Here is a 16,164-nt window from a genome sequence, read left to right as displayed (position 1 = left end):
GTCTTTAATCAATTCTTCCCCATTATCTATAACCCATATTTAGGGTATCATTTTGAATGTGTATATTTGCAAGTGCACGTGTGGTCATGCAGAACTAAGCGCCAAATGAGAAACATGGAAAGAGCAATAGCACTCTCACTAAATGTGTGCACTTGCTGGTTGCGTTCAGTGTGAGCAGCTACAGACGTGTCACAACGTGTTTCAATGGCTCTTTCCAGATTTTGTTTCATGATCTGATGTGGACTTGCACATTTATCCTTAGTAATAAAGAGACCTTGTCAAGGATATTATTCGTTTACAAAAAAAGATAATACACTTGAGAATATTTTAAACTAGAATTTACTCAGTAAAATAATATTTTCCTACAGTTACGTTGAAAAGTGGCCATTGCTGCACTGATTACAGAACGCAAAGAATCACTTTTCCGCTCTAGTGCGGGAAAAATTTTTTTGCACTCCAGATTTGCAACATGGCAACGCAAAATACTTAGTAAGTTATATGGAGCAACAGTGCAGCAAAATCAAAATGAAGTTGGTAACAGTGACTGCTGTGGCTGCTATAGTGAGCAGAGGTGCAACGAAGCACAACGCGCTAATTATTATTCATTATATATTATAACCAAGGACAACGAGGACTTTAGGATTTTAGGATTAAGGTTTTTATCAATAATAAAATTACACAGAAAAACATTTGATGCATTTCAGGCAATTTTACCCATAATTACCCACTTTTCATATTCAATGGTAACTGTAGGAAAAACTTAATGTGAAATACGTGCGCAAAGTTCCTCTGCTGCACTCAACAAACCATTCCGCCCTCGCCTACGGCTCGGGCGTAAACGTTTCTTTCGGTGCAGCAAACTGTCACTTTGCGCACTAGTTGCACAAATAACTATTCCATGATGGATTCAATTATACAGGCGCATTGAGAAATGAAGTTGGACTAGAAATTTCGTTAAATTTGAACAAGTATTGTACTAGAGTTTGATTGAGAATTGTTGTAATTCCAGTTGAATATGATAAAACGCTGTGATATTTTGGTGACTACTCCCATCTGCTTGGCGCGCGTATTAAAAGCCGGTCAAATCGTCGATCTAAAACGGCTGTGTCATATCATCTATGATGATGCTGATACTATATTCGACATATTCTTAGACGAGGTATGTAGTCAATCTAGCTATGTAGTGTATTTTAAAAATAGCATTAAGTGTACATCTATATAGGTACCATATTTTAATAAACTTTATCGTATGCTAAATTTTTACTGAAATAGTTTTCTGTTTTCACTACTGTTTTCATATACGGCAAACTAATTATTGTAGGCCTATTATTGAATTAAACATTATAACATTTCCTCTTGCCATTTATTTCTAACGAATTTTGAGTATTATTTTATTTGATATCATTTATTTACACACATACTCATCATGAGGTATTTCTACCTTTGATGGAACCTTTAATGAATTTACACTCAAGAATGAGTTGGTCCAAACATTTCAACATTGAGTTTCTTATAACAAACTTAACCTAATGTTTCGTACCTTGACCTATGAAATTAAGCGTCGCTTTCCCCCAAAGTTGGTTCAACTATTAAACCCTTTTTGCTGTCCTTAGAAATTCTATTAGATTGAACATTACTTGGCAACACATGTTAAATACATCAACTGTTTGTCAAGTTCCATTCAATCTGGTAAAATTTATCGTACGTCCAAAAATCTATGTGTGCTTAACTAGACTATTGTCGCATTTATTTGAATGTGTTTTAATTGATTCAGCTGAGTGTTAAAACTAGAATTTTTGTTTGACTTTTTTTGGAAAAAGCTACCCATAAGCTCCTTTTACACCAAAGCTATTAACAAAATGTTTATTTTTCCATCCTTATTTATGGATTCTATTAGATTAAACGGAGCTTTACAAACTCATATGCACATCACATCAATAGCGTTTGTGAAGGTGTTGATGTGCATGGCCCTGTTAGTGAGGTTAGAAGGCGCATTATTGAGGCTATTCATCATTGAATTTGAATTCAGTTTCAGAATTGATTCAATTAATATGATGTCCGTGATTCTTATCAGTTTTATAGAGTTGATCAAACCTACAGTTTAAATCCCTTAACTTTTATACTTGGATATTTCTTGTTGTTAAAACTTTTGGAGTCTATTAGATTGAACATAACTCATCATACATATGATGAACATATGTGTTTGTCAAGTTCAGTTCAATCTAATAGGATCTATAAGGATTAAGTTATTAACATTTTGTTAGTAACTTTGGTGTAAACGCAGCTTTAAAGTTGATCTTCGTCAGAATCCTTAGTTATATTTGCGAAAAATACATGTCTATAAATTATAATTGCCGCTTGACCAGGGCAAACACCTAAAATAATGTCAAGATGATTTTCACAAGTGTCTTAACTAATTTCGTATCATTTCTATTAGGTAAAAGCTTATTCTATGTTGAATTTGTTAATTGATTATTTTTTTCTATTGCAGATAAAGTCGATTACAGCAGCAATCAAGATTCTTGAAAACAAGCGAACTTCATTTAAAGTGCAAAAAATAGTACTGTCGCAGACTTGGTTTCCAAAATTGAGAGACTTCGTTAAAAATGTTATTTTTAGTGGTTTTATTTGTGTGTCAAATTTCAATCAGCTGGAATCCGTTTTGTATTCGAATTTCAAGCCTAATTTTCAATTCCTGCAGCCGAAAAACAAGGCTGATCGACTTAAACGTGAGTTTACTTGTTTATTATATTCCAGTCTAATAACATGTTTAGTTTTTGTCATACTAAAATCCTCGTTTACCAAACTTGTAACGTAACATATCAATAACTTCATCATTGTTGGATTTTAACTTCCGTAAGCATTGATAATAATAATATTGTAATAATAGTAATATTACTATGATTTATAAACTGCAAAAATACTCCATAAATCTTAAACATGCTATATTCTTAGTCATCGTTACCAATTATCTAAGCTAATTTAATGGATTTTAGTGTAATCGATTCTATTTATTCTAGTTTTATAAGTAAAGTTGAACTAGTTCTACTGTTTTAGATTTTCAAACATTTTATTTTTTCATATTGCGCAAAACTTGACATTACATCACATAAAAAACTTGAGATCTAAAAGTTGGATAACATATAGGATTTCAATAATCTTCAAGACTCAGCAAGGAAAATAATTCCAATAATTATTTATTTATAATAGTCAAGATAAAATTTGAGCGTTGTTGAATGAAAGTTTTTTTAATAATTTGTGATTATTCTAGTTTTGCTGCAATCTCATCCATTACCTGCTCGGCGTATAGTAATTATCTGTAATGACGTGGATGAAGTTACTGAGTTGGAGCAAAAACTCGAAGAAATTGGCAAAACCGTTCTAGTTGCTCATGAAGGCATGACTCATATTGAAGTGTCCGGTAAGTGAACTCTAATTACTTGATAATTACTTTATAATATTTAAGCCGGATGTACTGATATAATTATTATTCACTCAGTTATAATAAAAACCTATTGTACAAAATAAGACTTCCAAAAATAATAACATTAACTATGTTGACATACATGAGATATACGAGTACCAATGACCGGGCTGACTTTGTCCCACCTCGCGGAAATATATTTAAATCAGTTTATCTCAGATCTCTGTTATTCGAAATCGATGTTCAACATTGATATCCGTAGCCCTGATCATTATCGAGGCTCTACAATCGATATCTTGTCGAATTTCGATATATTAATTGAATTATCGACATAAAACCTAACTGCTTGCTTCATCTTGTGATTTTGTTGTCGGAAAACTTCATATTAGAAAACTTATTTGTAAAAGACTTATGATATCGGCAAGTACATTTTATTTTCGCCTTTTTATTATATTTTAATAGGCATATCCATAATATCCAAAGTTGAACTGGTTAGGGTTCTGTTACTAGTTAAATAGAACAAGATCATTTTTAGGTTTAAATTTGGGGTGACTGACCCAGTATAAAAATTGTGTTATTATGCAGGACATGATGCAAATACAAATCAAAATATGATGAAAAATATAATGTATTCTACCTAATAAAACAAAATATTTACCTTGCTTGAAATTTAATAAGTTATCAATATTCATTTTTTGCTGATTCTGCAGCTGGAGAAAACATGCATCGACGCTACAAACGATTTTTAGGCAGCAGAAACTGAAATATTTTCAATAAATAATTTGTGATTTTTTTGAAGTGGATTTCATTCATTTTTAATGTCATTATTCATTTTAAAGGTTAAAAGTTGGTAACTTTTTCCACATATTTTTCAAAGTGAGTCAAAGTCACCCCTGGTTGACATTGTCTCTTATTTTCCAAAAAATATATCTTTGATAAAGTTCAGAAAAATATTAACTTTTTATAATGAAAAATACTCTTCAAACATTGCAGAATGCAATAAAAAATATTGCAAGAGAATTGTTTTAACTTAAATATTGATTGCAAGCTGTTTAAAATCTCAACTCCCCAAAATTGGGACAAAGTCACCCCGGTTTACAGTAGTATTAGCATATGCGTAATTTAAGAAAACTTGCATTCAAATGAAACAATCTGTCGATTCGAACAAGCTCCTCGAAAAATTTTAAATAAATATTTAATTTTATAAATCAGGCTACTTTGAAATCTTCCTCATAATATTACTGAAGAAAATCTGTTTTGATTTGAAATTGATTTTCACAGTTGAAAATATTAAAGTACTGTATAGCTGTTTATTTTTGAACTAGAAATTGTATGAAAGTGAATATCTTACCTCACTTTTTATTTTATCTAAATTTGCTAAAAAACAGTTAAGGGTTCGTCAGTGTTTTCTCCCCAAACATTTCAATAACAAAAAGTAATATTTGAACAACAAATAAATGAAGACATGAAAATGAATGAGTTCATTGTGTTGATATTTTGTTCTGTTGGTTTATTGAGTTTGAATTTGAACATTTTATTTGAAGAGCACTCATCTGTTCTGTTTCCGATCCACAAGATTAGCTTGAACAACTATAATGATTTATTTTATAGAAATAGTAATAGTATATTTCGCACCTAGAGCCGAAAATGAAACTTCTCGGGCTCGAAATGGTTTTCAAGTCCGAGGCCGTAGGCCGAGGACTAGAAAAGATTGAGAGCCGGAAAAAACATTTTTGCCCGTGGTGCAAAAGCCATTTTTCGCCACACAGAGAAATAAATTATATATATATATATGAGAATAATTGTTTATTAAGCACTTCCGAAAGCAAAAGTGGAAGGTCATAGCTCTAGCAAATCTGACGTAATATGAATATCAGGAAATTTTCCAAGTATTTTTATTTTTTATTCTCATTTGTCTAAATAACCTAAAAGATTATGTTTTAATGTGGGAGGTTGAATTTATACTTTTTTATTCTTTCAAATGACAACAATAAGATGTTATTATAAATGTTTTGATTCTTGAATAATAAACACAAATAATAAAAAGTTTTTTGATCAGCTGTTTTAGCACACTTGAAATTTGGCCAATCTGAATGTCAACGTCTACAATGCTTGTTGTCAACTGCGGAAGTTTAGGTTAGAAGTTCTATCCTACTCTGAAAATCGTATTTGAATAGTTTATAATATATCTTATCTGTATTTCATACATCCAAATAAAATGATAGTATCTTATTGCAGAATAATTTATCCAATTCTAGAAGCATAAACTGATTTCGTTTCATAAACTATTTGTAAAAACGTTCAGCACCAAAGGATATTGCCCAAGTAGTTCCAAAATTATCCACCAGGCTTAGTGATAAACGCAGTACTATGAGGTTAGAGGTTAGATCTATTATACTCTGAAATATGAATTTGAATAGTTCATAATATCTTATTTGTATTTTATTCATCCAAATAAAATGATAGTATCTTACTGCAAAATACTTTATTCAATTCTAGAAGCATAAACTGATTCCGTTTCATAAACTATTTTGTAAACACGTTCACATCAAATCAGAATCAGCTGACTTCAAGGTTATTTTACAGCCCTAGGGCCGTAAAAATTTTATGAAAACAATCACTTTCGGCCTCCATATGACGCACGAAAACCAGCTCATTACATCCAAGTGGGGCGAAAAAGTAATTTTATGTATCAATGCTAAGGCTTCACACTCGGTCGGAGGGGTCATTTTGTCCGTTCGTGTCCAGCATGGTGTGACAGAAGCTGACATAACTTTAACAATATGATGTATGTAATGTAATGATTTATTAACATGTGAGTTATAGAATAATATATTGTGTAAATCCCTGTAAACATCTGATCGTTTTATCATTTATCGGATTTACATTATCGTCTAATAATATTGTGATATTTTAGGAGTGAGAAAATGTTGGACGTCATCAATGGCGTTACTTGATCCAGTTCTAGTGTGCACTGATTCAGCTAATTCAATTTTTTCCGAATTGGAAATAACCGATTGCACCTGGCTAATTCAGTACAGCCTTCCTCCTTCGAAAACGGTGTTCAGTAATCGATTCGGCTGTCTCCTCGACTCATTCAGAAATATATTCCTGGATAATGAGGTGTGTATCCTGTACCGTATTAGCTATCATTAAATTTCAATTTATCCACTCAATCTATGAATTGTTCAATTAAGAAGACTAGGCCTTATTTATCAACGACTAGCAGGAAACCCGTGCTCCGCCAGGGTTCATTTAAAAACTTGACAAACTGAAAACTTTAAGAATTGGAAATAGGCCTATAACCATCCTCGGTCAATTAATAATCTATATGAAAAATTTCAAGTTAATTAGTCCAGACGTGATGATGCGTCAAACATAATTTTCCTATCCTGTACGTGTATAAGCCAGCTCTTTACTTTATTTTAGTATGGATTTCTGAGCATGCTTAGCGAAACAATAGGAATAGTGAAACAAGCCACTAAAAGTGTTATCATAAACAGAACGTTCTGAACGTTTAGATTATTTTTTAAATACGGTCCATATTCGTCTCCTTGATAAAAAACATACGTTTATTTTACATACGTTTAGAGATGTTCCATATAGTTGAGTAGTTTACATAACCGTAGTGATGTTACCTTTATCAACTAATTTTTAATATCAACGTTCAAGATAAAACTATATTTTGATAAATAAGCTAGAAAGTAAGGAATGGGTTTTTTTATTCATATCTTCATAGGTCATTATTACTTGCGGCAAAACAAGCTTCCTATTCTTGCATTAAATGCAAGTATACATTATACTTTTTTTTTGTTTAGATAGAACAATTCAATTTTGGCCAATTTACACAGAACATTTTTTGTTGGATTTTGAAAATCGGATGAATAATTACTATTATGGTACTTTGGATTTAGTCTAGTTCACAAATTTCATTGAATATAACTTCAATTACCTATTGAAATTATCATAGAAATTTCATGCTTTTACGAATGGGTTTCAATAATCTTGACTTCTTGAGATAAAATCTCCAGATTAGGAGGTTTAATTCAAATCATTCAAAATTACACAACTTACAGAAAAGTACCACAGGCTTATAAGCCCAAAACGGTTTCAATTCTAATTTATACAACAGTCCAAATGTAGCTAGGTTATGTGTCACTTAACATTCATTAATTACACACTCAATTCACAATTCAAAACACACAAAAATCATATTAAATTAAATCAATCACAATTAATTAGAAAATTCCAAACTTTGAAAAAACTATAAAATTTTGAGACCGAGAAGACAAACACACTATTTAGAGGTAAAAGTGAAGGTGAAATTTTCTGCCCAATAGCCGTATAATCTCAAAGTTGTTATAATTGGTCAAATTGGATATTACGGTGTAAATAAATAGAATAGTGAATAATTATAAAATTAATATGTTTATGTTTGCTCAAAACATCTTTCAGGACAAGTTGGAACCAAGGATTGATATATTTATTGACGAATCCAACGACGAGCAATTTCCCATGATCGTGAACGTCATGAAGCGCATGAAGGTTCTTGTACATCCAGTCATTGATGAAGTTGTGGAGGTGAGCGACTTTTCGAAAAATAATTCCAAATTGATAGAGCTCATGTTGTTCTCTTACTAATGACATTTCTTGAGTGTAATTTATAGTTTCTATTGAACATGTTTCATCATATAATCTTATAAACTTAATCAGAATTAAGTTGGTTTTTCTGTTCTTCTTCATAATTATTTTTTTAATGTGAATATTTCCTATTTTAGTTATAATGTGAAATATTTCTTCTATGTTTCATTTTGAAGCATCTAAATTTAAAAATCTACTTTGTAAAAATATTTAAGAATTGCAAATTTTGTAAAGTGAAGAGGGATAGCACAAGTTTACCTTATTTCTCATTTCCCAATCATTTCGATGATGTATTTTTTGTATGAATAAATAAAATAATATATAATCTGGTGAAAAATTTTCAAAATCATTGAAAAAGAAGGTCGTTTTAAAATGAATATTTTAGACTGTTGTAATGGAATTTAACCTAAAACCTCGTTAGAATTCGTTTTGATTTAATTCTTATTTTTTACCTAATAAACATATTATGAAAATCACTAATGAAACGTTTTTTGTTGGTAAAATAATTTTCTATATTTTCAGCGCATAAAAAAGAGGAAAGAGTTGGCAAAGAAACATTCGCCCGTTTGTGATCAGTTGAGAGAGTTCGGAGTGTGCCATGATCGTAAGGTTTGCCATTTCAGACACATTTTCATCAAAAATGTCGATGATGAAGAAAATTTGTATGTTCCCAAGTGAGTAGACACTAATTTCTATTTTCAAATGCAATAATTCATTTTTCATTCAATTGCTGGTATGAACTTTACAGAACCTGTTCCCAGTGGCAGGTACATCGAAAAAAGTGTATAATATTATGTATATAAAATCAGATTCATAAACTAAAATCTGATTGTTTGAAATGTTCTCTCTATAGCGAGGTCCACGTTATAATGGCAGAGTTTTATTAGCAATGCTATTGCTATCCTTGTATTTCAAAGCAGATAGCGCTATCTCTTTCTCGCTTGCCAGATCGTCTGTTAACAATGTAGAATTGATAATTAACAAAATATTTCATTTTAATAATTAAAATTCATTAAGAAGTTATTGAAAAATATAATTTCTTGCTTAATAAAATATAATTTCTTGCTTAATAAAATATAATTGATTATTTTAAACCAGAATGAACAGTTAATATTACATCAATAAACCTGTATCAGCTACCGTCTATAGAAGGCATTGACAAGACATTCGGCAACGTTTTTCTCCTATCTTTCTCCACTGCCATGATAACGTGGACCTCACTATAGAGGATCAATCAATAAACCTTGATGTTTTCTTTTATAACTGAAGGTCTATAGCTTTTTCTGAGTGGTGAAATTTGCTGAATCAGCAAATACGCTTTACTATTTTTACTAAATGATTATGACTTGTAATTACTGTTGATTAAGAAACTTATTTTTAGGGATTGAAATATGCTATTAGTTTTATTGTGGTAATAACTAGCTATCAAGACTGAAACTGAGGTTTCTTGTGGTATGAGAAAGTAAGGGGTGACAAACAAGCATTGATCGTCATTCAAGTTTTTAAACAAACCAAGAAAAATGTGGTACCATTTTAATTGATAGCTTCTGTCATTTATATGATCAATTCAATTCATATTATTTATGGTCACATAAATATTTTTTAGTAAATTAATATAGTTTATTCAAGTATATCTTTGAACAAATATTTTTACCGTATTATGTTTGTTGAGGATTTAATGTGTATGTTGTATTGGTAACAGGGTTGGTCTGGTGAAATTGAACATCCTGGACGTTCACAGTGCCAATCACTTATCCGCCCAAACCCTCGAGTACAAAGTTGACAGTCAATGGAGGCGGATGCCCAACCACAAATTGTTGGAACTCATTTGTCTCAAAATGGATGCGCACTTCAAAGTCCGATCACAAATGTAAGTCCTTTGGTTTAAGTTCATCATTTTTTATATTGCCTTCTTAAAATCCCGTTCAAATTCAATTCAATTCAATTCAATTTATTATTGTCAACAAAAAATTAATATACAATTCATACTTACAAACATAAAATACAAATTCTCTATAAAATAATGAATATTTACATAAAATATCATATTCTAAATAATATTGTTGCATCCCTCTTTAAGCAAAGCTTGTGATGAGGGATGGTGTATCTCTAGAATGTTGGATAGCATAAGATACTAATATACATCGTAATATTAATAACATAATTAGATTTTATAATTTTACATTACAATATCAAGAAAAAAAGAAAAAAGAAAATTCCATTCTCTTATGCTATTTTCATACAAATGTTGCTCTTGTAATCAGTATAGGCCTAATTGAGATTCAACTATATGTTCTACATCAAAGATAAAGATCACCAATATTTAAAAATAAAACAACAAATTCTCTTCTGCTCTGTTATACTAAGTAAGATATGTATTTTAAGAATAGAATTGAGATTTACAAACAGATTTGAGAAATAAATCAAAATTAGTCTTCATTTTGTCTCCCTAATAAGTAGTGTAGAAGATACTGTCTAAAAGTTTTGAAAGTGAAAGAATAATAACAAATTGGTATACATTGGGATGCTCCAGAAACTTCAAGCAACAGACGGTTTAAAAGTCTAGGACCATAATACGCTGCATGAGCACTGGCAGCCGCTGTTCTACAAGGTGGTTCTAGCAAAAATCTCTCAGATTGTCTACGAGTAACATAGCCGCCATGAGGGGCTATAGGGAATCTATTGGGCCACGAATAGACAAAACTAGCTAGGTCAAGATCATACAAGTGCTCAATACTGAGAACATTAAATTCTTTATACAGCAAATTTGTTGGATATCTAACCGGTTTTTTCAAGCATATTTTAATAATTTTCTTATACAATACTATAAGAGGCTTAAGAACGGTAACACCACAACCACCCCAGCCAATTATACCATATCGCACAACTGACTGCACAAGCGCAAAGAAAACCATTTTAATTTGCTCAACTGTAAAAATATTTCTCAGTTGAACAAACTTATACAGCGTCTTCCTCAACCTAGAACATAAATATGAAATATGGTCTCTCCATTTCAAATGCTTATCAATGATTATTCCCAAGTATTTGGTGCTGTTCTTAAATATTATTATAGGACATAGACAACTATTATCATCGCATCCAGTTTCATGAAAAGCCAAACTCCCCTGGTTATCTGGCTGACCTGCTGAGGTCAAAGAAAACGACACTGCAGTAGTTTTTGCTATATTTAAACTAAGTTGAAATCTAACCAGTTTTTTATAACTTTCAAACCCTCATTAGCTCTACAAAAAACATCTTCTCATTTTGAAGTACCTCAATAAAGACCAGTTCTTTATTCAACATTTTTTTGCTCCAAAATCACTTCAGAACTCAATCTTGAATCTAATTTCAATTAATTTTTAATTTCATAACATCATAGTCCAGGAATATTCCCATTTGATAGGTGGATTTTTAAATTGGTCCTAAAATGTATAAGAATATACATAATAATATCATACAATAAAAATAAATCATTTTTCAGTCACAGTCACATTTCACTCGAGTCACGCGTAGGCCACAGTGCCCATGTAGGCTCATAACCTAATTCAAGTCCTTTATTATTAGTATTTAATATATATTTTTCAATCATCATTGTATATTATTTGTACTTGCCATATTTGTGAAATGAAGAAGATTTTTGATTCGATTTGATTTGAGTTATAGACAAGTCATCAATATAAAATAGAATTCTCCTCAAAATCTATCAACAATAAACTCTGTCACCGAGAAATAGACTCACTCCTTCAGTTGACATTAACTTGGTAGTTTTTTGAACAGCTGCAATTAGTCTATTTTACGGATGGTTTCAGATAACTAATACAATCTTATTCCTGAGTAAGAAGGGTTTCTTTCATGAGAGGCCATGTCTGAGAATTGAATATGATAGCAAGCTCTGATTAACTTACGTGTAGATTAATCAATCCTGAAGCAGCTACCATTTCATTTTTTTAATGTTGATAAAATAGCAATTGGTTGATAGTTTTTTGAATTAAGATGAATTTTTAATGAAAACTAGGTCAATTCATATGTTACCATCATCATCATCGGCGTCCCATCCATTACATCTTGTGCTTGGGCGATGGAAGGGATTATGTAGCCATCACCACTACTGATATCCCGTGTTTCGGATGGACACTTTAAACTGTCGGTCCTGGCTACCTAAAAAAGCAGTCGTTAAGTTATGTCAAGAGGCCCTGAAATTTATGAGTTGCGACCTGATAACTCTGACCCCAGACCTGAGCCATCCAGGTCACTCTATATTATTATTTTTTACCATTACTGATTCTTTCTATGGTACTATCGAATGAGGTGACACTTATTTTTCAGATTCATTTATCCGAAGCCTGAACTCGGAGACTTGGTGGCTGTGAAGCCCGATCATGATCTCTACTGTAGAGGCAAAGTGATCACAATATTGAAGCGCAACGAGGAAAAAGAACCGACAAAAGTACGAGTCAAACTGATCGACCTCGGCGCCATCATGGAGTTCAGCGTAAGTAGAATAGGAACGCACTACTCTGACTTACTTTAGTGTTAAAAAATTGACGAAGTCCATGTATTCATGTGAATATTTTATGATCAATAAAATTCTATTCTATTCTACTATACTGGACGCTTTTTTGTACGTTTTTCAAGCTGGAAATGTCCTGTATCAATCAAGTCCTATCTGATCCTACTTGGTCTTCTGATTCTATTGAGATTAATGTTATAAAGTCAGCATAATACTTGAATATTATTTTGACTGGTATTTTCTATGTTATAGGTTGAATAAAGGTGGATTTTCGTTTCTGCATATCCGCGTTCGGCTGCCTATGCGATTAGTCAAAATAGCAACTTTTCCAAACAATAAATCATACCTATTTGTATTGTATTCATTCAGTTGATATCGTACGTCGTTCCATTTAATATAAAAGTAATTTTAATACTGAATACGAAAACAACTGAATGGATATGATACAAATAGATTCAATTTATTGTTTTGGATAGTTGCTATTTTGACTTAACACATTCGCAGCCGAACGCGGATCCGCACAAACGAAAACGTACCTTTAGTTTCCTCAAAGAGAAAAGATACCACAAGAAGATATACCATGAAATAAGGCGTTTATGTTCCAAATTTCAATGTTAACACAAGCCGATAGTCCTAGTAGTAGTTCTTGTTCGTGAAGCTATGTGACGCTGGTAGTCTCTCATACTGTGCCGTTATTACACTCTCGCTTGAGTTGGCAAAAAATCGGCTTGAAATTTGAAACATAAACGACCTATAGCATGGGATATCTTCTTATGCTATGGTTTCATAAACTGCACTTTCTGACGGTGTTGTCCATAACTATTGTAATGCTGAACGACAGTAAAATCATATTTATTTATTGAAATGCGATTGTTGGACAGACGCTGAAACTTTATGACTTGCCGGATGAATTGAAGAAGTACCCGGGCCAGGCAGTGGACGTGTTCCTGTGTGGCCTGAAGCCGGCCGACCAGGACTGCGCCTGGGACCTGGAAGCCGTCAACTTTGTCAAGCGCTGGGTTGAGTCTGCGCAAAGGAACATCCGCGTCAACGGAAAAAGTCAATACATTTATGGCCAGGTGAGTCTCGAATCTCAATTTACTTTTCTTTACTAGAAACGTAAAATTAATTCGGCTTTTTGTTGTTGGGGAGTCCCTTACGGCAAGGTCCGACCCAGCCTTGAGCTTAGTGACACAAAGCCTAACTTGAAACCTCAACCTAGATGAAACAAATAAGTAAATGAAACAAAGAGATAAATGGACAAAAATAATAGAAAATAAAAATATAAAGAAAATAAGTTGATAAATAATTAACTTGACATCTCAACCTATATGAAACAAATAAGTAAATGAAACAAAGATATAAATGGACAAAAATAATGGAAAATAAGAGTGTTTTATTATGAATAGAACGCATAGAAATAGAATTCAAATTAAATCGAACAGGACAATAACTTAGTCACCATTAAGTAGATGTTTGAACAAACTCCTCTTATTAGTGGAATGAATCTGTATTTTTGATCATAATTATTCTAGATAAATCAAGCCTTAGGATAAAATTCCCAGTGAATATTTCAAAATTATTAGTGGAATGAATCTCTATTTTTGATCTTAATGATTCTAGATATATCAAGTCTGAAGATAAAATCCCAGTGAATATTTCAAAATCTTGGGGTGCCTACATACTTGAATGCATCCCAAGTCCAGAAATCACTATCAGGAGTCAAAAAACACCAAAATAACGTTTTTGTAAAATCTGTTCCGCTGGGATCTATTCCCGGTTTGTACTATTACTTGAATTTGTTATATTACCGTACTTGAATTTACTCAAATTTTAATATTACTTGAATTGAATTTTGCAAACTTTGAGTTTATCTAAAATATTCAATACAATTGGAAAAAGCTATTCATCCTCGAATTCATTTCAACCTGAATAAATGCTGTTTAGAATAAAAAATTAATACATGTTTATATTGTGGAACTTTGCCATAATTGAGAAATACCGTACTGAAAATAATTGACGATTTCCCAATTACATTTCTTTCTGATAATTTCTAAACATTTAGCTTTGAGTAGAATGCTAGGATAGAAGAAATAGATTATTAGTGATTAGACTAAATATAGTTATAATATTGACAAAAAAATATTTATTGGAAAAATCATCCAGTCTTCAGAACATCAATGCAAGTGGAGTTGTGCATTTAATCCATTGAAATAATAATTTGAATAGAATTCGAAATTACTGTTGAAATGAACGTCATTGCTTTACACCACTATTATCCGCTCAATGAGCCTATTATGCGTCATTTTTCATCTATTCTATAATTGCATTGAATTTTGTAATTTATGACGCCTATATCTTGTAATTTACAATTTTCTGACGTTGTGGAGTTGATTAATTGTGTTCAATTGGAAATTTACAATTTTATGACGTTGTGGAGTTGATTAATTTTATTCAATTGGCAGTTTACAATTTTATCATATTGTGGAGTTTGTGAATGTTATTCAATTGGTAATTTACAATTTTCTGACGTTCTGAAGTTGATTAATTTTTATTCAATTGGTAGTTTACAATTTTATCATGTTTTAGAGTTGATGAATTGTGTTCCATTGGTAATTTACAATTTTCTGACTCAGTGGATGTATTTTGTTGAATTATTAGATCAGCATGAGTGCCGGTCATACGTTGTGGTTGGAGCACATAACCCACTGCGAGTGGCTGGAGGCGACCAAAACCCAAATCCACTCCAATCTCGGCTTTGAGCTGCTCCAAGCAAAACTGGCCCTGTCCAACCCTGATCACAAGCCTATCATACGGAATCTGTGTGCTCAAGCTAACCTCAATATCTTCATAAATGGTAAAAAACAACATACTTCCACTTCTTATTTAGAAAAAATAAAAAATTGATAAGTTGCTAATCTTTGTGTCATTTGAGACGAGATGGGGGTAAAATACAACATAACTTCCACTTCTTATTTAGAAAAATCAAAAATTGATAAGGTGCTAATCTTTGTGTCATTTGAGACAAGATGGGGAATTGCCAGTGATTTATCAGATTCAATTGCGGTTCAGTTGATGTGTTTTGATGTTTCATAAATGGTGAAAAACAACATTCTTTCACTTTTTTTTAGAAAAGTTTAAGAATTATTAATAGTTGCTTATCTTGCGTCGTTTGGGACAAGTTATGGAACGTCTTTTGGAATCAATTCCGGTACGGCTTTGTTTTGGTTTCCCAAATAGAAAATAGAGTGAAATCAGAAAGGAAAAATCTAATCTATTTATTTTATTTTAATTTCAAAATTGAATTTAACGTTGTAAATTATATTAAACGTTTTTGAGCTTTAGTTCCAACACGGTCGTTAAAATTCCCCTTTAAATATGTTATTCTCTCTGTTGCTTTAATATACATTAAAGTTTAATGTAGTTTTAGAAGTTAATTTTAGAAAACTTAAAAAATAATCAACCTCCTGTTTCTATAAATTGTTTGTATGAACATGTAGACAATAAAATCTTCTAAAAGATGAATCAAGATGATATTTTAAGAAATGTTTTTTGAATTTTTTTAAAGCACAAAGATTTCTTTTGCTTG

General features: G+C 31.6%; 1 protein-coding gene across 1 annotated transcript in view; it reads left to right on the top strand.

The window, feature by feature from the left end:
- The window catches only part of LOC111050605 (putative ATP-dependent RNA helicase TDRD12), a 52,764-nt gene that overhangs the window by 28,103 nt on the left and 8,497 nt on the right, over positions 1–16,164 (top strand). The window contains exons 9-18 of the mRNA XM_039422967.1: positions 1,010–1,159; positions 2,492–2,729; positions 3,272–3,421; positions 6,342–6,547; positions 7,880–8,005; positions 8,588–8,739; positions 9,768–9,935; positions 12,392–12,557; positions 13,457–13,654; positions 15,237–15,432. Of these exons, the coding sequence (XP_039278901.1) occupies positions 1,010–1,159; positions 2,492–2,729; positions 3,272–3,421; positions 6,342–6,547; positions 7,880–8,005; positions 8,588–8,739; positions 9,768–9,935; positions 12,392–12,557; positions 13,457–13,654; positions 15,237–15,432 (1,750 nt within the window). The remainder of the gene's footprint in view (positions 1–1,009; positions 1,160–2,491; positions 2,730–3,271; positions 3,422–6,341; positions 6,548–7,879; positions 8,006–8,587; positions 8,740–9,767; positions 9,936–12,391; positions 12,558–13,456; positions 13,655–15,236; positions 15,433–16,164) is intronic.

This window comes from Nilaparvata lugens, chromosome 3 (assembly GCF_014356525.2).
Source record: "Nilaparvata lugens isolate BPH chromosome 3, ASM1435652v1, whole genome shotgun sequence".
Taxonomy (NCBI): Eukaryota; Metazoa; Arthropoda; class Insecta; order Hemiptera; family Delphacidae; genus Nilaparvata; species Nilaparvata lugens.
Note: the sequence above shows the minus strand (reverse complement) of the source record. Positions and strands in the feature narration are given on the sequence as shown.